The 24,242-nt window shown below is 41.7% G+C and overlaps 1 protein-coding gene across 2 annotated transcripts in view; it reads right to left on the bottom strand.

The window, feature by feature from the left end:
* Positions 1 to 24,242, bottom strand: part of MB21D2 (Mab-21 domain containing 2) — a 165,417-nt gene that overhangs the window by 57,716 nt on the left and 83,459 nt on the right. The window contains exon 2 of one of the 2 annotated variants that reach the window (XM_077487528.1): positions 13,301 to 13,372. The exons of the other annotated variant lie outside the window; for it this stretch is intronic. Coding sequence (XP_077343654.1) covers positions 13,301 to 13,372 — 72 coding nt within the window. The remainder of the gene's footprint in view (positions 1 to 13,300; positions 13,373 to 24,242) is intronic. 2 annotated transcript variants of the gene reach the window in all.

The following is a 24,242-nucleotide window of genomic DNA, read 5'->3' as shown; positions in this document are numbered from 1 at the left end:
ACCGGGATAAGCCGCTGCAGCTTAAGTCAGCTTTCTAAATTATTGGACACTAAATAATTCCACAAAAAAAAAGAGCTTGACGCTATTGACAAGTCTGATGTTAATCCATGGCAGTATTCCCTTTACAGCTATACATACACGCACGAATGGATGGCACGCTCTTCTTCTTTGCACAAAATGCAGATTTTACAGTAAATTAAATTATTGAAAGTATGGTTAAACACCAGAAACTGCTTAGAATATACACTCTCAATTTTGGACAGATTTTCAGGATCACCTCTCTTGGGAACACAAGCTCTGCCAGTGACTAAATCAAGTCACACATTACTGCTTGTTCAGAATTTTCTTGCTCCTTACAAATTTGATTTTTTTTTTCCCCTTTTCAGTATCGGTAGCAGCGTTGTGTGAAAAACACACAGCGCATCAATTTTACAATAAAGCAGCCAGCTGAATGTCCCAGGCACAAGACAAAAGGAAAGAAGGTTCTGGGTGCAGAACATGGAGCAGGAAATTGCAATTCTCAGCTACACCATTTACCCTACTAAGGCATAGAAAATCAAAGGGAGCGACTTGCTTCTGTCATTACATCTCTACAATACATAATACTATAAGTAGCAAAGGAGGATTACTGTCAGTGCTAAAATATCCCACACTGTTCATCACAAAATAATCTTAATTCGATTAGCACACTCTCCTATAAAGTACTAGAAATGGTAATTGATTTTTTCTTTTCTTTTTTTTTTACATGTATAATCTTTAAATTAAAGTGGATCTGAACCCTCGGTAAACCTGACCGATTTTATTCACCCCCCTCCTATGCACTGCTAAAAAAAAATCCATTTGTAAAACTGAGCTGTCAAAAGCCCCAGGCACCTTCTGGCCGATAGCACCCAAACAGCCCAGAAACATGGCTCACGTGGCCAGAGGCAATCAGTGGCTTTGCCTGCACAAAGATCTCATGTTTGCGATGGCAACAGCTCTCTTAGGCCTCGTTCACATCGGAGATTACGTGATATTCCTGCGGCAAAATCCAGCAAATTGTTGCGGCAGGAATGGCAGGTATGTGCACACTGCTGCTCAGCCTGTACAAAGCAATGACAGGCTGATGCCGCATACATACGATCGGACTTTCCGGCAGACTTGGTCCAGCGGACCAGAATCAGTCGGACAATTCGATCGTGTGTGGGCTATAGCTGACTTTCTTTTTCCCAAAAGTCAGACGAACCTAGAAATAAAACATGTTTCAAATCTATTCAACGGACTAAAAACCAGGAAAACCATTTTGTCTGTGTGCTAGCCTGACGGACCAAATATGACGCAAGCGCAGCTATTGGCTACTGGCTATTGAACTTCCTTGTTTAGTCCCGTTTACGTCATCACGTTCAAAACTAACGGACTTTCGAATTGACTTAGTCCGGTCGTGTGTGGCCAAGTCCATTCGTTCCGAAAGTCCGTCGGGAAGACCGTCGGAAAGTCCGGTCACGTGTACGTGGCATGAGAGGAGCTGTGGATGCACCGTCACTATTCAGTGTATCTGTAGAAAAGAACTGTGCCCACATGCCTAACGTATCAAGCCTTCATTCCCATATATACCCTGAACACAACCAATTTTCGTCCCTGAGACTTTAAATGAGGCATAATACAAAAGAGATCATGATCTGGTTGGCTGGAGAATCATCACTCACCTTTGCAAACACTGGGTTGGCTCTTGGTACTTTGGTATTTTTTTTTTACCACAGCCATGAACTCTCTTGTGCCACCTCATTGGTTTTCCCATTGGGTGTCTTGGTCCCCTTCCACTTCTCCTGTGCCAGACACAAAGCAGCGGTCACCAGTTGGAGATGCAATGTTTTATCAAGTTCCAAGCTGGTTTTATAGAGTTCTGTTGTTGGAGGCATCTACTACTGAAGAGGTGAAAGTAATCACGAAACACAGGAATTACAAGATGCATTCCTCTCCCATTTTGAAATCATCTTGGTTATGTGAAGCATGTACTTGAAAATATACCAGCTTGATGCACATTATATATTGTTATATGTAGCCCATTGGCTTGATATATCAATTTTTTTTTATCTGCACTTTATACATGTATGTGGCAAATCCTTGTACAATAAATTGATATTGTATGACTTTTGGATAATGCCTCATTTAAAGTCCCATGGGCGATTATTGTTTGTGTCTGTTCAGTGCATCTGTATCACCTGCTGTTAGAAACTGATAATCAGTCCCTAATGCAGTCTGTTGCAGGTATTTGCGTACAGCCACCTGTAAAAATCAATGACAGGCTGTGGTACACCCAAGCGTTTAATTGCGTACAAGGAGAGATGAGCAGCCCTGGACATTAGCTGTGTATATCTAGTGATGCACATCCCTCCCTCTATGAAAGTAAACATTCAGATGTGCATTTACCAGCATACAGCTGGAGCCTGTCACTGATTTGTACAGGCGGCTAGCTGCACATAACACCTGCCACTCTTGGGTGTTGAGATATTCTTGTTTTTTCATGCCTGTGTGATCCCTAAATTTCACACACGCAAAAAAATAAAATAAAAAAATAAAAACGGCTAGACTCCACTCTGCTCACAGTCAGGGGCGGGACTGCGAGAGTAGCAGAGTCTAGCCGAATACACTCGGCTTTCTGTATGTCGCCGGCGCTCACTCATCTCCGCTCACAGTCAGCAGAGATGGACGGGACTGCGAGAGGAGCAGAGTCTAGCCAAGTAAACTCGGCTTTCTGTATGTTGGTGGCGCTCGCTCATCCCCGCTCACAGTCAGCAGAGATTGGCGGGGATCGGGGTATAACCCACGGTTTTCCCCCCGATTTTAAGGGGCAAAAAGTGTGTGTTATACGCCGATAAAAAACGGTAAATGTACCTTTTCTTTATTGTGTCCCGGCTGGGGAGGTACACTGTCTCCATTTGTCCTGAAAACTATTGTCACCAAGACAAAAAAAAAAAAAAAAAGAAGATGGGAATACCAAAGGTTTAAAAGTTACTACCAGAACAAAGGGTAATGCCCCATACACACGATCGGAATTTTGGTCAGAAAAGGCTCTGATGGTTTTCCCAACGGAATTCCGACGAGATTTTGCTCAAGCTGTCTTGCATACACACAGTCACACCAAATTCTGACCGTCAAGAACGCGGTGACGTACAACACGTGCAACGGCACTAGAAAAAGGAAGTTCGATAACCAGTAGCCAGTAGCTTCTGTCTTGTAGTTGAATCTGAGCACGCGTGAGTTTTTGCGTGTCGGAATTGCATACACATGATCGGAATTTCCGTTGGAAAAATTGAGAATCTATGCTCAATCTTTTGCTGGCGGAAATTCGGCCAGCAAAATTTCGATGGAGCATACACATGGTCGCATTTTCCGTCGAAAGGCTCTCATCAGTCTTTTGCTGGCCGAAATTCCGACCGTGTGTACGTGGCATTGGGGCAAATCTTTTAATGGGGATATGTTTCGGTGACAACAGTATTAACAGTGGAGTTCCCCACATTTGGGGAAATTTCCTCAAATTTCCTATTGCATCTTTGGTAAAGGGAGCCAAGGTAAAGCCACAGCAGAAAAATCTGATATAATTTCCCAAACCCCAAGGTACTTAGTTAACGTGATTCTAGTCTTTTTTTTTTTTTTTTTACCAACAAACAGGTTTATGCTTAGCTGCTCAGCAACCTCAAACCTCTTCTTCTTGGGTCCCCTGCCTGTAGTCCTAGCTTCATCTCTTCTGAGTGTGCCGGCATAGCAAGCCGCTCACTATGGGGGCACATCTGTGGGCTCAGGCCCGAGTTGTGCTGTTCATAGACACAGAAAATGAGACTGAGCCCCCCCGCCACCTGTTTCTTGTTCAGAGGATATGACTGGCAGCAGAGGAAATGCACTAAGGTCAAAAAAAAAAAATGTTTACGCTTTAGAACCACTTTAATTTGACCTTTCAGATTGGAGAAACACTCTAAATACATGACTATTATTTTTTATTGCCAACTGATCATTTTTATTTATCAATTAATAAGGGCGACTGGAGCCATTTATTTTTGCCTTTTATATAGCCTTTGTGGGAATTCAAGTGTATTCACTGTGTCCTCCATCAAAGCAACGATATTGAGGTGCCCGACAGACTGTGGAACGGGTCAATAAAAGTAATTAGCACTATGTCAGACACAGGCACATATGACAGAACATTTCACAGCCGCAAGGTAAGCAGCTTGGGATATGCAGTGTCTGTGAGCAAGAGCGGAAGTGATAAGATAGCCTTTTCAAGGTTACCAATAAAGATTTAGGATAACTATATACAGTATTTAATCATGTCTTATGTCAGTACTCACCAAATACCAGTCTTAAGATGAGAAACCATCCTGTCCTGTGCTAGTCACGCAGGGAGAGTTTAGTTTTAATGAAAATGCTGGAGTGCAAATGGATATAAAATTCAGTCCAGATGGTATCGCACACCTTCCCTCCTTAACAAATTTAACCCGACCGTTTCAAATGCTTGCTGGAGATGTCAGCAGTCGACGGGTACCCTACTTCACATATGGTGGGAATGCCCAGCCCTTCAGATATTTTGGAAAGCTGTCCATCACACTATCTCCACAATTACCGGCCTTGACCTTCCATTCACACCAGCACAATTTCTCCTCCACCACTCAACGCTTCCTCACAAAAAATATCATAAGTCCTTAGCGATGCACCTCATAAATGCTGCTAAACAATGTATACCTTCACATTGGAAATCCTCACGTGCCCCATCACTTAAAGAATGGATTACCAGAGTCCAGAAAATTGCTGATTTAGAAAAGCTTATCCACACGGCCCATGACACCCCTACCAAATTTAGTAAAAAAATGGGCTGACTGGATATCCTTCCAAACAACCGTTGAATTTGATACTATAAATGGTTCTACCACTTAGCTCACCTGAGAAACTTAGGAATCCTTACAATCTTACAATTCTCACAATCGATATCGGCAACAACTTCCAAAACATACCGTTCTCCTCCTCCTCATACCTTTCCCACACTAACAGAAATCTAGACACCCGATCCCACACACTATTCTTTCAGCTAACCGAACCGTCTACCATCCGAGACCAGTTACCAGGGAGTCAGAGACAAACACCCCCCCCTCCTTCCCCCCTTGACCATTATCCATTCCCCTCCCTTTTTTTTTTTTTTTTTTTTTATTCTTCTCTTCTCTTTCCTAGTTCGTCTACCCCTTAACCAATACCCCCCCCCCCCCTATCCCCATACCTCCCACTACCAATTCGTCTGAGCTGTCTACTTACCACCTTTGCTACTATACTCTCCTCCAGAATACCTACACACAACCTCAATTAATGAGTTTCTGGCACGGGTCTTTGACCTCATCAGCCCCGCATACACTAAAATGCTTCTTTTCAACAACTGTTGACGTGCAACATATACTCGAAACTCTACACTATATGTAGCCTCCATACCGGAGTTTGTTTGGTTTTCGAGTTCACACATTTCAGTTCCAGGAAATGTTCCTACTGACTAGTTCAAGACTAGCAATGTTACTTATAGTATTACAGTACTGACCAGGGTTTTTTTTTTTATTCTTGATTTCTGTACTCGTGCCAGTATTCTATGTATGTTATTCTATGTACTACCTGTCTCTATTAATAAAAGAAATTTTATGGAAAAAAAAAAAAAGAAAATGCTGGAGTGCTTGAGAGCACATAAGGAATACCCGTATAAGCAGAATTTATCCTAAGGACTTATTTACACTATTGCTTTGCGGTAATGTGCACACTACATGCGATTGTGCAATCGAGTGCCATACATTCTGAATGGCACCTTAACAGATGTGCAATGTCATGCACCGGCAAAAATGTTACCAGTTTGGGTGCTCTGGCCAGCCTATTCAAATAAATGGATGGTCTTAACGCAAGATATTGCACATGGGCTAACACACCGCATTGATGTCAATGAGCCTGTCGGGTGAAAGCGACCGGTAGATCCTGAGCTATAGGCAGGCAAGCTATAGGCAAAAGTTCAATATATCCTGTAAAAATTAAGCTATGCTTTTTCCCACTCCCATGCTTCCCTAGCCTTGTTATTTGTACTTTAGACCCCATTCACATCTCAGCGTTTTGAAGCTTGATGCTCCAAAACGCTGGAGAAAAAAAAAAAAAAAAAAAAATTATTCTCTAAGACATTGGTTCATATCTCCACACCAAGTTGCCTGGAGCCAAAAGCCTGAAGCTCAAAGTTCTGAAGCTTATTTTGCAGCTCAAATTGGGCAGATTTGCATGTTTTTATTAGTAGTAGTGTTAACTTAACAAAAAATAAATAAATAAACAATAAGATGATAGGTAAAATATTTACCCCTAACCCAAACCCTAATCCTAACCTAACCCCTTACCATATATAAATAAATAATAAAGATATAAAAGACAATGGAAAAGCTAAAAACTAGCAACAAATTATGCAACAGATGATATTTTTCTCCATTGGGCAATAAAAAATAAATAAATGCCAAAATCTCAAAAATACAAAAAAAAAAAAAAAAAAAAAACAAACAACAACAAAAAACCGCACAAACGCTCAGGTGTGAATGCAGCTTTAATGTGAGGGGCTTACTGACTGATCAGCAGGGAAGCCTGCAAAGCACAGGAGTTGTAGGGAAAATTGACATTTACATAAGGAGTCAAGATGTGCACATGGATCTCAGCTACCTATAGAGCCAAGATCCTTTTGTTATGTGGTATCTTTTAATCACATACATTTCATTTTTAAATTAGGGGTATTCAAAAATTGGTGCTGTAACATGCAAAAGGGGATAGTTATGCTGAAAAAAAAAAAGGAAGAAACTGTATTCATTGCAAGGAATTGTTACAGTTAACAAATACACGATAATATATAAGAAGCCAAGTTACTGCCCTGTTAAAGCGATATTAAATTCAAATTTTTTATTTAAAAAAATAAACATGTCAGACTTACCTGCTCTGTGTAATGGTTTTGCACAGAGCAACCCAGATCCTCTTCTTGGGTCCCACTCCTTCTACTGGGTGCCCCCACGGCAAGCTGCCATTGACTCCCATAGCTGTCGATCAAAGTCAGTCAGCCAATCAGGAGAGAGAGGGGGTGGGCCAGGTCGGGGCTCCATGTCTGAACGGATACACAGAGCTCTGACTCGACTTGGGTGCCCTCCGTAGCAAGACGCTGGCTGAGTGGCACTCAAAAGAGGGTGTGGCTAGGAGCAGCAAAAAGAGGGACCTGAGAAGAGGAGGATCCGGGGTGCTCTGCGCAAAACCAACTGCACAGAGTAGGTAAATATATGTATTAAATATATGTATTAAAAAAAAAAAAACTGTATGGACTCAATTACAGAATAATTAATATATATACAATCATACTAAGGACAATTTAGACAGGAGCCAATCAACCAAGAAGCATGTTTGTGGAACAGTGTGGGAAGAAAAAGGATTACCTAGAGGAAACCCATGCAATACATATGAATTCATCTTCATTCCAGGTAAAGTATTTTTGAGGAGACTGTTCCCTTTTTTAAGTTACTGATGTAAGCCCTGTTGACTCTCCTCTCAAAGATACTTTAAGCCGCGGTTCACACTGTCACATCGCATGTGCTTCGCACAGGAATCACACCACATTTCTGAGCAAATAACTTGAATCTGTGTGATGCGATTTGAGCCCATTAATTTTGAATGACGCAAATCACAAGGCATTTGCATGAAAAAGGTGTGGCCAGCTTTTTGTTTTGTTCCCACAGAAAACAGATCGCATAGGTGTTCATATACCCATGTGATCCAGATCAGGCAAAATGCATGCATTTTGCAAGCCGTTTTTGGGGTGTCATTAACTTTTAATTGACACCTGCAGCAGATCCAATGAACACAGTGCACTTGCCATTCGGTGCCAAAAACAAGCAGGGAACACTGCATTTCCCGAATCGCATCACTGTGCACCGGGGCTTAAAGGGGACCTTGCACTAAAAATGCAAGGTCTGTTTATTTACCCAGGGCTCTCTCTGTCATACTAAATCTATGAAAGGCCCTTTCCACGCGGGGTGGCTCTGTTGGAGTCCGTCTGCTCAGCAGGGAATCCGTTTGCTGATCAGGTAAATGGTTGGTCTGTATCTGTTCTGCTTATGCAGAGTGGACACAGACACAGCCTGCTTTCCTCTAAGGGCAGCTGGATGTAAAGTTACCCCCTGTCCGTTTATACCCGACTGCCATCCGATCCACCAGACGAATAAGGAACGGATCTCCATCTGTTTGTTTTATAGCACACAGGATCAGATTGGATGTTGCCAGGTGTAAAATGGACATATGTCAGTTTATATCCACCGCTCTATAGAGAAGATTGGATGATCCAGTCGAGTCCACCTGAAAAACTGACAGGGGCCCAACCCTTTGCAGGGTGCTAAGCACATTTGTAAAGCATGCCACTATATGTGAATTATTTTTTTATTTTTTAAACCTTGTGAAGGTAAACAGCAAGTATATAAGAACCAATTATCAGTGACATAAATGACTATTACAACGGATATCTTTTTTTGGACACTTTACTACAATGTAGTGAGTGTACAGCTTGTATAACAGTGTAAATTTGCTGCCCCTTCAAAATAACTCAACACACAGCCATTAACATTTAAACCGCTGGCAACAAACGTGAGTACACCCCTAAGTGAAAATGATACTTTGGGCCCAATTTGGACAATATTTTGTGTGGCCACCATTATTTTCCAGCACTGCCTTAATCCTCTTGGGCATGGAGTTCACCAGAGCTTCACAGACACAGCCACTGGAGTCCTCTAACATCCACCAGCTCCGTGATGTCGTCATGGAGGAGTGGAAGAGACCTTACGCTCCTCCACCTTCCATTTGAGGATGCCCCACAGATGCTCAATAGGGTTTAGGTCTGGAGACATGCTTGGCCAGTCCACCACCTTTACCCTCAGCTTCTTTAGCAAGGCAGTGGTCGTCCTGGAGGTGTGTTTGGGGTTGTTATGTTGAAATACTGCCCTGTCGCCCAGTCTCCGAAGGGTGGAGATCATGCTCTGCTTTAGTATGTAACAGTGCATGTTGGCATTCATGGTTCCCTCAATGACCTGTAGCTCCCCAGTCCCAGCAGCACTGATGCAGCCCCAGACCATGGCACTCCCACCACCATGCTTGACTGTAGGCAAGACACACTTGTCTTTGTACTCCTCACCTGGTTGCCGCCACACATGCTTGACACCATCTACACCAAATACGTTTATCTTGGTCTCATCAGACCACAGGACATAGTAATAGTCCAGTAATCCATGACCTTTGTCTGCGCATCTTCAGCAAACTGTTAGTGTGCTTTCTTGTGAATCATCTTTAAAAGAGGCTTCCTTCTGGGATGACAGCCATGCAGACCAATTTGATGCAGTGTGCGGCGTATGATCCAAGCACTGACAGGCTGACCCCCCCACCCCTTCAACCTCTGCAGCAATGCTGGCCACACTCATACATCTATTTCCCAAAGATAACCTCTGGATATGACGCTGAGCACGTGCACTCAACTTCTTTGGTCGATCATGGCAAGGCCTGTTCTGTGTGGAGCCTGTCTTGTTAAACCATTGTATGGTCCTGGCCACTGTGCTGCAGCTCAGTTTCAGGGTCTTGACAATATTCTTATAGCCTAGACCATCTTTCTGTAGAGCAACAATTCTTTTATTTTTCAGATCCTCAGAGAGTTCTTTGCCATGGGGTGTCATGTTGAACTTCCAGTGACCCGTATGTGAGAGTGAGAGTGATAACACCAAATTTAACACACCTGCTCCCCATTCACACCTGAGACCTTGTAACGCTAAGGAGTCACATGATGGTCACAAATGGCTAATTGGGCCCAATTTGGGAATATTGACTTAGGGGTGTACTCACTTTTGTTGCCATCGGTTTAGACATTAATAGCTGTGTGTTGAGTTATTTTGAGGGAACAGCAAATTGACACTGTTATACAAGCTGTACACTCACTACTTTACATTGTAACAAAGTGTCATTTCTTCAGTGTTGTCACATGAAAATGTATAATAAAATATTTACAAAAATGTGAGAGGTGTACTCACTTTTGTGAGATTACACATACATTATATTATATATATATATATATATATATATATATATATATATATATATATATATATATATTATTACAAACATATACATACACTATCTAGATAGAGGTAAAATCTGCTTCATAATGACAGTACATAGACATTGTTACTCTGTATACTGCTACCATAACTACGCTAGGAAGACGCATTGAAAATATTCTATAAAAGTCACTGGAGCATACAATGCCTCATTCACAGAGCATTACATTACTCTTTAAATTAATTGTGCTAGTATATAAAATCCCCAATTGCATACACAGGATGAAGAAAAATATTTCGGCTGGTACAGTGGCAGAATTTTGTTTATTTAATACTCTTCCTCAGACAGATGTTCGGCTCTACATAAATCTAAATTTAGATTAGGACAAAGAAATAAAAACAAAAGCTTTCCTTTTATGCCCGACTCCATCGTCTACCAAAACAGAATGATTACAGCTACATTTGAGTCAGAACACAAGTGGGATTGATCTACTAAAACTGGGAGAATGCAAAATCTGGTGCAGCTCTGCATAGAAACCAATCAGCTTCCAGGTATTACTGTCAAAGCTTAAAGCGATATTAAAGTCTTTTTTTTTTTTTTCATTAAAAAATAACAAACATGTCATACTTACCTGCTCTGTGCAATGGATTTGCACAGAGTAGCCCAGACTCTCCCCTTCTCGGGTCCCTCTTCGGCTCTCCTGGCCCCTCCCTCCTGTTGAGCAAGCAGCTTGCTATGGGGGTACCCGAGCCGAGCCACAGCTCTGTGTGTCTATTCAGACATGGACCCGTGGGCCTCCCCGCTCCCTTTCTTTCCTCATTGGCTCAATGACTTTGATTGACAGCAGTGGGAGCCAATGGCACCACACGGCTGTCTCAGCCAATGAGGAGGGGAGCCCCAGACAGTCGAGTCTCTTGTGCAACATTGCTGGATCTAGATGGACCTCAGGTAAGTATTAGGTGGGCTGTTGCACACAGGAGGTTTTTTATCTTAATGCATACAATACATTAAGATAAAACCTTCTGCTTTACAACCACTTTAATTGAACAAGCTGAAGTTAGAAGCTGATTGGCTACCATGCACGGCTGCACCAGATTTTGCACTCTCCAGTTTTAGTAAATCCACCCCACTGTTCTTACTGCATACCACACATGCAGTCTAAGCCCTTGTACACACGGTCGGAGAATCCGTTGGAATGTGTCCTATCGGACCGTTTTGTCGGATAATCCGACTGTGTGTGGTATGCATCGGACTGTTTCCGTCGGACCAAATTTTCCAACTTGCTGGAAATATTTTCCAACAAACTGGTCTGATTGGACATACTCCGATCATGTGTAGAGAATTTCGATCAGACAAAGTGCCACGCATGCTCAGATCAAATTCCTACACCAAAGCTATTGGCTACTAGCCTGAACGTAGTCCCATTATAACGAAATAACGTCATCATGTTCTGAACGATTGGATTCTCCGACAACTTCGTCCGACCGTGTGTATGCAACAGTTTTGGACAAGATCCGTCGGACAGAATCCGTCGGACAGAATCCGTCGGACAGAATCCGTCGGACAGAATCCGTCGGATTTGGTTGTCGGAATCTCCGACCGTGTGTACAAGGGCTAAGAATTTAGAAATATACTGTAGTTGATTGGCGAAAACAAATCATTTTTGGGCTAGGTTCACACCTGTTTTCCATTCTCATGCAATTTATTTTTAAACACTTTTTTCTCATTTTTCCAATGAAACAAAATTATTTATGGCCTGTTCATACCACATGTATCAAAAAGCATGGAATGGCATAGTTCACACGAGTAAAGTGTGTTCCAGTTCCAGAAAAAAAAAAAAAAAGTACAACATGCAGGTTTTTTTCTGCACAGAACTGAATTGGAATGCGGTAAAAGTAAAACGCATCAAAAAAGCGTTAAAAATGTGTATGCAGAGATGCATCCGGGACGGATCTGGAAGACGTTTTTGTGGTGTGAATGGGCACTTCACTTTTTTATCAGGGATATTTAAAATGCACTATACATGCCTTTGTATGCAGTACCACTGACTTCTATGGGCCTCAAAACACATGAAAGCAAAAAAACGCCTGAAATATTTTCAAAAATGCACAGCAGCGCAACATGTTTTAGTGCATTAAAGTGAACGTTTTAGCAGGGCCTTTCACTCACTGAATGGGTACATTTGTTTATGCTACTTACAAAAGGTGCTACTATTGTATGCTGGCATCGCTACTAAAGCAAGTGAAAAAACCCCGGGCAAAGCAGAACTTTAAAAGTATAACTAAAGGCAAAACTCTTTTTTCAGTTTCAGATAGAGTGGAGATGGATTAGAACCCCTGTCAGATTGTATTGCTGCCTGTGCCCCCATTAAAGCGGAGTTCCAAGCAAAAGTAGAACTTTTGCTTAATTGCTTCCTCACCCCCCACCCCCTCCGATATCACATTTGACACCATTTAGGGCGGGGGAGGGGAACGGGGGCCTGTTTTTGATAGGTTTCCTTCCCCACTTCCGGGAGACCGGGCCATGGACCAATCTCCTGGAAGTTTGGGCTAATCTCAAAACGCACCATGCTTTGAGCTTGCACAGTAGGGAACCGGGCATGAAGCCGAAAAGCTTCACTGCTGGGTTCCCTTACTTGGAATGGTGGCGGCTACACCTGACAGTCGATCTGAAGATCAGCTGGGGTGACGACATTGCGGGAACCCTGGACAGGTGAGTGTCCATATAGTAAAGGTCAGCAGCTGGAGTATTTGTAGCTGCTGACTTTTATTATTCCCAAAGGCAGAAATTCGCTTTAAAGAGTTTCACGCTCTCTATTTGTCCTGTTTACCATTATCATTGAAAGCAAAAGTAAAAGAAAGGCCCACATTTTGGCTTGTGCCCAGAAAAATAACAGAAGAGAAATGTTAGAATGGGGACACTGGTTCTGATGACCTGCAGGTCCCCAAGGAATTCCCTGAATTTGCAGGGATTTCCTCTTACTTCCTGTTTGGATATGGGACAGGAAGTGATGGGAAATCTCTGCAAAGGGACATAACTGGTGAACAAAAATCTGGCAAGGGTTAGAACCCTCCCTTACTCTATCCAAAATGAAAGATAAAGTTTTGCCCATTGTTCTACTTTGAGTGGAACTTAAAAACAGATGGGTGGGGGTTAAGGGATTGCCATAATGAATAGTTATGATTGGCACACTTACCTACCAGTGTGCCCTCCTCCAGCGATGGGAGGTCCAGGTTTGCGGCCATCGCTCTTTTTGAGTTCAGGTCCACTTTAAATAGATTTAAAATAAAAAAAAAAGTGCACAATCAGCTCAAAGTCAATATCCTTTTCTTTTTATTTATTTTTTACAATACACTTAGAAATGGTGGTGGACAGTGAATGGGCTGCAAACAACTGCAAACATGTAACAAGAAAACTAATGAATTTAAAAACATGCAAAAAATGATATGTTCTTTAATCACTTACATAAGACTATATATATATATATATATATATATATATATATATATATATATATATATATATATATATATATATATATATATATATGCAAACCCTAATAAAACTTCTCTTATTAACTCTCTTTCGGTCTGTTAAATAAATCATTGAAAGCATCCGTTAAATCTGTTTGTGCAAAAAAAATAAAAAAATAATTGCAGATCCTGCCAGAAATCCAGTGTGAATGTATTAGGGCTACAGAAGTGTCCCCCTCTACCTTAAATAGATATGGGAAGGGGTGTTCTATAGTCCTAACAAACTTCCTGTCCATGTTAGCAAGACTTGACACCATAGGACAGAAGTTTGTTACTGATAGGATCACTACATATACAAATGATGGTATAAGGGGCTGAAAAATAATGCAGCTACCACACCTAGTAGCTGGGAGCAGTAATTTATAGCATTCTTTCATTCTGGGGTTTTGATAAACTAAAGGGTATATTTATTAGAAAAAAAATGCATGTTGTAAATCCATTCTGCGTGAATGGGGGCAAAAATGAATGTTATTAGTCTAATTTCTATTTAAAAGGAATGTTATTCTTCATACAAAGTAGATTAAATCAAACAAGCACATTGTGGCCACTAGATGGAGCAGAGGATCATAGGAAATATACTCTCCATCTAGTGGGCATTGTGCAGTATTTTCTTGATTCACTCAATTGTGTATAAAGAATGTCATTCAGCTTGGAGGAGAATATCACCAGTTTTACAGGTCAATAAGCTCTGCAAAATTCTTAATAAATACATCCCTAAGTATTTACGTAAAACTGCCATTTTCCTCAAACACTGCAGTGTTGTTCCTGCAAGTAATAATTGTGTTCATATGACAAAGTTTTAGTGACATAGTGGCACTGCCATGTGGACTTTGGAGTCTATTTACAGGCACTGCTGGAAGTCAAAGTCCCAAGACCTGGAAATGTAATAACAAAGCCATAAACTCCCTGTAAAAGCTTCAAGATCAACTCTCAGGTGAATTTACTCTTCATACCTCCAACAAAGCCAATAAAATGTCATAGCTCTAGGGATTGGTCTGGTACCTTGGCACAGATACTGAGTCACTTTAGTAGCCTATACATGTAGACAAAGACTAGATAGGAAAACTGATAATGGTCTTCCTATCATCACACCCGAGTTCAAAAGAAAATGAAAAAAAAAAACACAATGTTATTGAGAAAGATGAATCATATCCTCTGAACACAGAAACCTTACAGCTCAACTGCTCAACTGAACCTTTATATTTCGCTGACCTTCACTTCCAAAATTGAATTTTCCTCCCTGCAATCCCCTTCACTATTTAAAATGTCAATGCTTTTACTGTTAAATTATTATTCATTTTTTTCACTTTTTTTTTAAACTCCAGCCCACCTTCTTCCTCCATTCTCACCTAGGCAAGTGTGATGTGTCCCTGCTCCTGCAGCCTCTTGGCATATACCCGTCATATCCCCAGAGGCAGCAGGAGCAGGGACACACAGTGGCTGGAGGACGGACCCAGCGGCACATCACCAGGATCTGGAAAAGAGATAGCTGCTTCCCGATGATGTAGGAAAGGATGATGGCCGTGTGGAACCCTACTATTAAAATATGAAAGGTCAAAAGGGACCGACTATATTGCAGTCTCAATTTCTCACTTGTTTTTAAGACAAATGTAATAACTACTTCAGCCCTTATGGACCAGAGCAAATTTTATATTTCTGCTAGAGGACATTTAAGGTTCACCATAAAGGGACAAAGTCTCTGCTTAAAAGATAAGTCGACCTTTAAAAAAAATAAAAAAAATAAAATTATATATATACACATATACATATATATATATATATATATATATATATATATATATATATATATATATATATATATATATATATATATACACACACACACACACACACATACACACACACACTTTTTTGCAAATGAAAAAAAAAATTTAAAATGCTTATTTTATTTTTTAAGATCCTGCAGAGCCTTGCACCCATGGTCAGGGGGTGGCAGGTGCTAGGTCAGGCTCTTCCTACAGCTCTGAGCCCATACCTCTGTACAGGCTGCCCATTTCAGAGCTGCAAGAAGAGTGAATGGACTACTGATCAGCCACTGAAACTACAAGTTCGTCTGCAGCAGGCGGCAGATGGGACATGCAGTCCATTCACAGATTCCTGTGAATGAATGACGCAGTCCCGCATCAGCCGCACCAATTATATAACGTGGCAGTGGCTGTGGGAGAAATGAACCCCTGCCTGCTGTCACAGGTGGGATGGGGGGGGGGGGGGGGGTGCTGCATAGTATTATGATCCTAAAGCTGAACCTAGGCTTGAAGGCAGTACAATGTCTAAAAATTGTAGAACAAGTTCAGAATAATGCTCAGCATAAAATTGCAAAGACTTTAAATATATCATCATTTATAATACATAATATCAAAAGGTTGAGAGAATTTGGAGAAATCTCTGTGCAGAAGGGACAAGGCTGAAACTCAATATCGGATTGTGATTTTCAGGCCCCTCAGAAGGCATGATTCTGTGATGGGCATCACTACATAGACTTGGCAATACTTCCAAAAATCACCATCTATTTACACAGTTCACTGTGCCATCCAAAAATGCAAGTTAAAGCTCTGTCAAGCAAAGAAGCCATATCTGAACATCATTCAGAAACGCCACCATCTTCTTTGGGCCAAAGCTCATTTACAATGGTCTGTTGCAAAGTGGAAAACTGTTCTGTGGTCAGACGAATCAAAATTTGACATTCTTTTTAGCAACCATGGACACCGTGTACCGTCTACCTTCTAGCTTAAAGTGATTGTAAAGCTTTGTTTATGTAAAAAAAAAAAAAAAAAAGGCATACTTACCTCCACTGTGCAGCTCATTACGCAAAGAGTGGCCCAACACCGTATACTGGGGTCCCTCGGTGGCTCTCGCGGCTCTTCTCCACTTCAGATAACCCCCTGGGAGAAGCACTCTCCTGGAGGGTTACCTTGCGGGCACACTCCAGAATCCAACATTCAGCATCCGTAGCCGCCGAATGTATGACTCGGCCACGCCCCCTGGTGCCCACGTCATTGGATTTGATTGACAGCAGTGGGTGCCAATGGCTGCGCTTCCATCATTCTATCCAATCAAGAGCCAAGAACCCTGGCAGAGGAAGAGCGTGTCCCTGCCAGATGAAGGTCCAGGGCTCAGGTAAGTAAAGAGGAGGGGCTGGGGGGCTGGTCACTGCCAGTTTTTTCACCTTAATGCATAGGATGCATTAAGTGAAAAAACACAAGGGTTTATAACCCCTTTAATATTAGTGCTCAGCTCAAAATCCTGCATCTCTGATGGTATGGGGGTGCATTAGTGCATATGGAATGGGCAGCTTGCACATCTGGAAAGGCACTATCAATGCTAAAACATATCTCCAAGTTTTTAGAGCAGCATATGCTCAGGCAAGACTGGGACAACATTCCTCTCCCAAAATTACAGCAACTGGTCTCCTCAGTTCCCAGACATTTGCAGAGTGTTGTTAAAACAAGAGGGGTTGCATGGCCCTGATCTAACTTTTTTGGAATTGGGGTTGTACTCTGCCAGTCTTTTGTTGGTCTCTCTGAACTTTTCTGAGACGTGTTGCTGCCATCAATTTCAAAAGTACCTTATTTTTTTCTTAAAATTATACATTTTCTCAGTTGAAACATTTGATGCGTTTTCTATTTTCTACTGCAAATAAAATTTGGGTTTATGAGATTTGTAAATCATTGAATTCTGTTTTTATGTAGATTTTACACAGCGTTTCAACCTTTTGGAACTGGGGTTGTAATTACTGCGCAGGTCAAACATTTGGCTCATAGTTGCAGCATGAATCTATTCACTTGGATAGGTTACGTTTAGTAGCAGGACTGCCCATCGAACATGACAGGGGGTATCATTTTTGCTGTGGAGCAAAGCATTTTGATCACAGCTTGTGTACAACCTTGAGTGGTTGCATATTCCCATTTAGAAGGGTAATAAAACCGCAGCTCAACTACTTGTTTTTTCTCCCCCTAGCCACCTGACCTGCAGGGGATTTCTCTTATTCTCTTAAATTGTATTTTCTTTTCAGTTATTGTATTAGATGCACATGTTAAATATCAGCCCAATATAAAATAATGCTAATGCCCTAAAAGATTTTTTATTTTTTTTATTCTGGAATAGCAGACACATATAAATAACATTGTAAACACTGTAATAATAGCTCAAAATATGTCCACATTGAACATACAACAGGGAAAATTGTAAAAACTGGAGAAGCCAGAATCTGGAGCAGGTGTGCATGGCAACCAATCAGCTTCTGTCTTTTATTTCCACAGCTTAAAGCGATAGTAAAGGCAGAAGGTTTTTATCTTAATACATTCTATGCATGAAGATAAAATACCAATACTTAATCGCCTCCAATACTTACCTGAGCGCCATCTAGATGCAGCAATGTTGCAAGAGTGTCTCGGCTGCCCAGGAGTTCCCTCCTCATTGGCTGAGACAACAGCGCGGCGCCACTGGCTCCCACTGCTGTCAAAGTCAGTCAGCCAATGAGGAGAGAAAGAGAGTGGGACGGACCAAGGCTCTGTGTCTGAATGGACGTACAGAGCTGTGGCTTTTCTCGGGTGCCCCTCTAGTAGGCTGCTAGTATCTTTAGCATCACTTTAACCTCCCTGGCGGTATTCCTGAGTCTGGCTCGGAGTAAGATTTCATTGCCATAAGCAGTATTCCTGAGCCAGACTTGGGATCGCAACGCTGGATCCATGGAGGGGGTTACTTACCTTGTCCCCTGGATCCAGCGATGTCTCCCCGATATGAGCAGCGAGCCGCCGTGTCTCCCTCGATCTGTCACAGTGCCGAGCTCCGTTCCCTGCGAGCGTTGCGACGCACAGGGACAGAGTTCGGCGCCAAATTCAAAAAGTAAAAAACATGGTATAGACACAGTATACTGTAATCTTACAGGTTACAGTACTGTATCAAATAATTACACATCCCCTTTGTCCCTAGTGGTTTGTCCAGTTCCCTGCATACAGTTTTATATTATAAATACTGTTCTTTATGCCAGGAAACTGGAGATTGTCCATAGCAACCAAAAAATGTCCGTTTACATCAAAAGTGGTTATAGACCAGCTAGAAAACAGCAATGATAAATTAGAATCACTCGCAGAATCGAGGGATAGTGATTTGTGGGGAAATTCGTCATCAAACACTAAAAGTAATGACAGCGACAATTCTGCAACTCAGCAGATTTCAGTGTTTTTGATTTGATTACATTATTGAATAATTTTTATTATTATGATATGTTATAATTATTTATAGTTATGTATTTTATATATATATAATTATGATTTCGTATTTCAAATTTGATCATACCCGGGATGTCTATTAGACTCGTTTGGATGGATTTAAGTGAGTTATTTCTAAGAATTACAGGCCTACAATATAAAACACCAAATTCCCATGCAAAATAATTGTACCGCTTTCAGCACCTAAAATCCGAAATAATCATACCGCCAGGGAGGTTAAGTGAACAAGCTGCAGATAGACACCGACTGGTTTTCATGCACAATTGCTCCAGATTCTGGCTGCTCCAGTTTTCAAATAATTCCACTTGATAAAAACGTTTTCTTTAATACATAACTAATGATTTTAATTAGACAAGAATTTGGCTTTAACATGTTTGCATTCTTTATATTTAGGGCTTTCTTTACACCCCTGGCCATTTGGCCATTTGTCGATCACATTAGAATCATAAATTGTTTAGATACTTTACAGAGTGCAGACATCCTGAAATACATGAGCAGAACAGGTTCAATAGACTCAGCACAGCCGACTGCCTAGCAAGTATAAAATGCAGACTGCAATTATCTTCCAATCTTCAGAAGCCACTCAAGTGGAGAAGATGTTGATTATAGCTCAGCTTGCATGACTTCACATGAAACTTGGGAAGGCTGCAAAAAAGTATTCTCAGTCAAGAAAATTACTAATGTTACTACTTATTTTTTGTGCATCAAGCTATGCGAACTGGAGGGGAGCAACCAAATGAAAGGAAGAATGAGTCTGAGGCTGTCATTTATGTAGTGAAACATACATTAAGAACGAGCTTTTACAGAGGAGAAAAACAACAGACAACTATGCAAGCTCCAAACACTAACATTTGCTCTTTCGGAAGGCAAGATGCCTGAATTCAAGGAAAATGAAAAGCTACCCAATGATTATCTAGTACAAGGAATAAGAATACTGTAATAAAGGATTTCTAAAATAAAACTATAGTAAAAAAAATAAAAATAAAATAAAAAAGGACTCTTTTTAGCCATCAGTATACACACTATAGAGGTAAGTGGACAAACCAGTTAATTACATCATGTAATTTTTTTCTGCTGCACAAAAAGAAGAAACTTTTTTGTCATGTGCCTGCCCATCAAATATTAACTAGCTGGCTGGTGTGTGTGGTTACATAGGTCCAACCACCAAACTTATAAGAATGCAGTAAACGGATGTCATATTAGGAGCCCAGAATAATGAATCGTTCCATAAGGACCATTTGGTCACAGTGGCAGAAGGCCCTCACATCTACTGCTGATCATTTCAGCATTTATATAGAGCAGGGGTACTCAATTAAAATTCACGGAGGCCCAATCAGTAAAAACAAGTTTCAGTAGAGGTCCAAATCGCATTTTTGTGCGATGGTGCAGATCTTTCACAGCGCATCCCTCTCCTTCTAGATGACAATTACGTTCTTACATCAGTGTTCTCAGTCTTCCGCACATCACAGTCTCCCACTTCACATCACGGTTTTCCCTTTAGAGTAGTGTTGTCAGGCCCCCTTCACATCACCCCCACTCCTTTCACGGTAGTGTACTGAACCCCTTTCACATTGCACCACGCACACCTTTTTTTCACAACAGTGTCCTCAGCCCCCCTTGAAATCATCATTCCCCCCAGTACTGTCCTCTGCCCCCTTCAAATACCTCCCAGTACTGTCCTCTGCCCCCTTCAAATACCCCGAAAAATACTGTCCTCTGCCCCTTCAAATACCCCCCCAGTACTCTCCTCTGCCCCCTTCAAATACCCCCCAATACTGTCCTCTGCCCCCTTCAAAATCCCCCCACAGTACTGTCCTCTGCCCCTTCAAATACCCCCCCAGTACTGTCCTCTGCCCATTCAAATACCCCCCCAGTACTGTCCTCTGCCCCCTTCAAATACCCCCCCAGTACTGTCCTCTGCCCCCTTCAAATACCCCCCCAGTACTGTCCTCTGCCCCCTTCAAATAACCCCCCCCCCCAGTACTGTCCTCTGCCCCCTTCAAATACTCCCCCCCGTACTGTCCTCTGCCCCTTTCAAAGCCCCCTCCCACCTAGTACTGTCCTCTGCCCCTACACATCATTCCCTCCCCCCAGTATTGTACTGATCTGGACACTGGTTTGGAGATTTCTTCCCTCCCAAAGCACTTACAAATCTCCAAACTATGTAGCCCAGTCTGGGAATACCAAAATCCATAGAAAGATGTAAAAAACATTTTCTCCGCTCACCATCGATACTCCAGAGCCCCACACTCTGTTAACCCTGTGTCCTTTCTACAGCCATTTTCACAGTGGTAGGACCTCACACTGTCACAAGGGCAATTCAGTCAAGCAGTTGTAAAACCTGCGGTATGGTCCTTTTTAACAGGCCTGCAGCTAATTCATAAAAGATTTTTGAGTTCTGACATGCACAACCAATTCAGGCAGTTCTTTTTTGCCCCACTTTCACAATGGCTCACTTTTGTTGCACCAAATTCAAAAGAATTACTTCCAGTTCATAGATAAGAAAACTGGAGGTAATGAGGACAACACTATGTTTGTGTACAGAGATGAGCTAGTTTTCAGAGTGTGGCTATAGTGTGTATACATCTTTGCACGTCACCCTCTACCCCTAATACCATCACTAATTGCTAGGACACCGATATCTACACTGCATTACTGATTGCTAGTACATTATTGGCTACACAGAGAACAGCATCCTAGCAACCAGCTATGCTATGTAGCCGCCAGCATCCTGAAAACTAGTGATCGGGTATCGCGGCTGCGGCACTGTGATGGGCCAGAGCTGCGATGATGCCACTCCCGCGTATGCGCGCGGGAACCACCAGTCAAGGCACAATCCCCTTTAGAAACGTTTCTAAAGGAGTCTAAAGTGCGCCTGCTCCATAGACAATCACCTTTTTTTGTAAGTATCTCCTAAACTGTGGAGGTTTGGGAGATATTTCAAGTCCCTACAGGTAAGCCTCAATCTAGGCTTACCTTTAGGTAAAAGTGGTTGTACTGAGTTTACAACCACTTTAAAAGAAGGTTGTTTTTTTTTTTTTTTTTTTTTAGAAATCAAACTTACCCCGCTGCCTCTAAGACTGAGAGATCGAAAGACTGCTGATCGATTAGTTCTCAGTGGTTCGTGAGCAGAGAGCTCTCTGCTGCCCCCCCCCCCCCCCCCCCCACACACTATCTGCTGAAAATGGATCACAGGAGTGCAGAATGAACTGCACTCCTGTGATCCACAGAAGTGCAGCCAAGCGAGCTTTGGCTGTACTTCTCCTTTAAACGATAAGTGCTCTTATTTGTTTGCCTCCTTCTTATGTTTAACCACCCAATCCTCCCATTCCTCCGATTCATACTTACCTCAACCCTACTACTGCCCTACTGTTAACATTTTGGATTTCCCCCTACCTTTCTGTTCTAGCAAATGGTCACCAGGACAAATAGTAAGCAAATCTCTCCAAGGACAAATAGAAATGAATAGGTTCTAACCCATATTATACTACAAAACTAAAAAAAAAGTCAGTAATTCACAAAGCCATTAAAAAAAATAATAATAAAAAAAACCTGTTTCAGCTGACAAAAAAGAAAAGAAAAGAAAAGACATACTGGATAACTGACTCCTCGGAACAAAGTCCCTAAAGACATGGCCATCAAAAGAGGGTAAAACGCACAGCCGTCACACATGCAGGATACTGCTTAAAGCAAGAGGTGTCTAAGCCAAAGTCTCAATACACAAAAGTACTTGGCAAAGCATCAGCCTGTGGCATGCTAAAAAGAACACAGTTCAGCATCTTAGTGCACTGCACAACAGAGATCATCTAATACCATGGCTGTTGCCGGGATTTGTACACTGCTGACAAATGCGATGTTTCCCATAAGCATATAACAAAGATTTGTTTCACTGGCTCAGATAAAAGAGCAATATTGCTACATTCGGACACAGCCCATTTATTAAAGCTTTATATATAGCTTTAGTGAGCTAACTTACCAAAGATAAAGTATGTCCTATGTCGAGCAGACAGCTGAAACCTGCAGGGATGTCCCATCCTCTTCCTGTCTCTGAACCTCTAGCACTGTGGAGATAAATATTGTCACGTCTTCTGTGAAGCTGCTATGAAGTCATTCCTGATGGGGTCCTGCCCCCGCTACCTCCATTGAGAAGTGTTCTTTCGTTAAATGTGACACAATCTGTGAATGGGGGAGAGAATCCTGCGACTGCAGCACTGGACGTTCAAAGACAGGAAGAGGACAGGCATCCCTGCACAGATTCCTCCAGGACCCAGTTATCTGCATGATGTAGCACAAATTCCATTATGGGAAAGTTAGCTTACCAAAACTATAAGGATTTTTATTTTATTTTAATGGCGAAGCTTAAAAAAACAAAAAAAACAAATATGTTCTTCCATGGGAAACGTCACCTGGTAATCTTTTATTACACATAACAAGCCTATAAATCATTCCTAAAAGTGATACCAAACACACACTGTTACATTTACATAAATCTCTCCTTATGGCATTGTATTTTAATAAAGAACCTTTTTTCTAATCAATATACAGGTGTCATATGACCCAGCTCTTTCCCAGCCTGTCTGCTGGGAAACATAAGCAGGAGCTTTAGTCATCTGCTGCTGGTCACATGTTCAAAAAAAAAAAAAACAGCCTTTGGGATACATAATTAATATCAATAAACTGCTTAAAATTGTTTGAAATCAAATCTTATTATTTTTGGCAATAACATGGTGTGGGTGAATTTCTGCCAGTCACAGCCTGTGTCATGCCCCTCCAGTCCATGTCTTAGAATAACAGAGGTGAAGCCTCCATCAATTAGGATGCAATATCCCACCTCCATACTAGCTGGTTAGTGGACATTTAGGAAGAGGGAGGGATTGGGCTTTCAATTGCCACTGTGTATATGCCCAGATGTGCGACTCTATAGTCACATGGGCTGCTCAGATGTGATAGGGAGGAAATTCTCCGCATTGAATCTCTCTGAAAACGGAGCATGTAAACTAGCATGGGAGACATACCCGGGGGAGAATATAGAAGCGGATGTTTGGTCCTGGTGGCAGACTATGGTGCACAAGGCAATTCTCAAGACTTTCCTGGTGGAGGCGAATTACAAAGTATTCTTGATGGTATCTCGTTCCAGTAGGGTTAGCAAAACTATACCCCAACATATCACCCACCTTTGCTTCAGGGGGTGTGGGCAGGAGGGCAATATGTTCTAGATTTGGTCGACATGCCCAAAAGTAAAACGGTTTTGGACAAGAATATTACATTTGGTATAATAGGTGATCAGGCTGAATATTCCCAAAAACATTAAGACGCCATTATTTTTGGATCGTGATTTACCCAAACATCTCAG

The sequence above is a fragment of the Lithobates pipiens genome, unplaced genomic scaffold (assembly GCF_037356315.1).
Source record: "Lithobates pipiens isolate NorthernLeopardFrog02 unplaced genomic scaffold, aLitPip1_a1.2 Scaffold_18, whole genome shotgun sequence".
NCBI lineage: Eukaryota > Metazoa > Chordata > Amphibia > Anura > Ranidae > Lithobates > Lithobates pipiens.
This window is presented reverse-complemented; position numbering and strand designations above follow the sequence as displayed.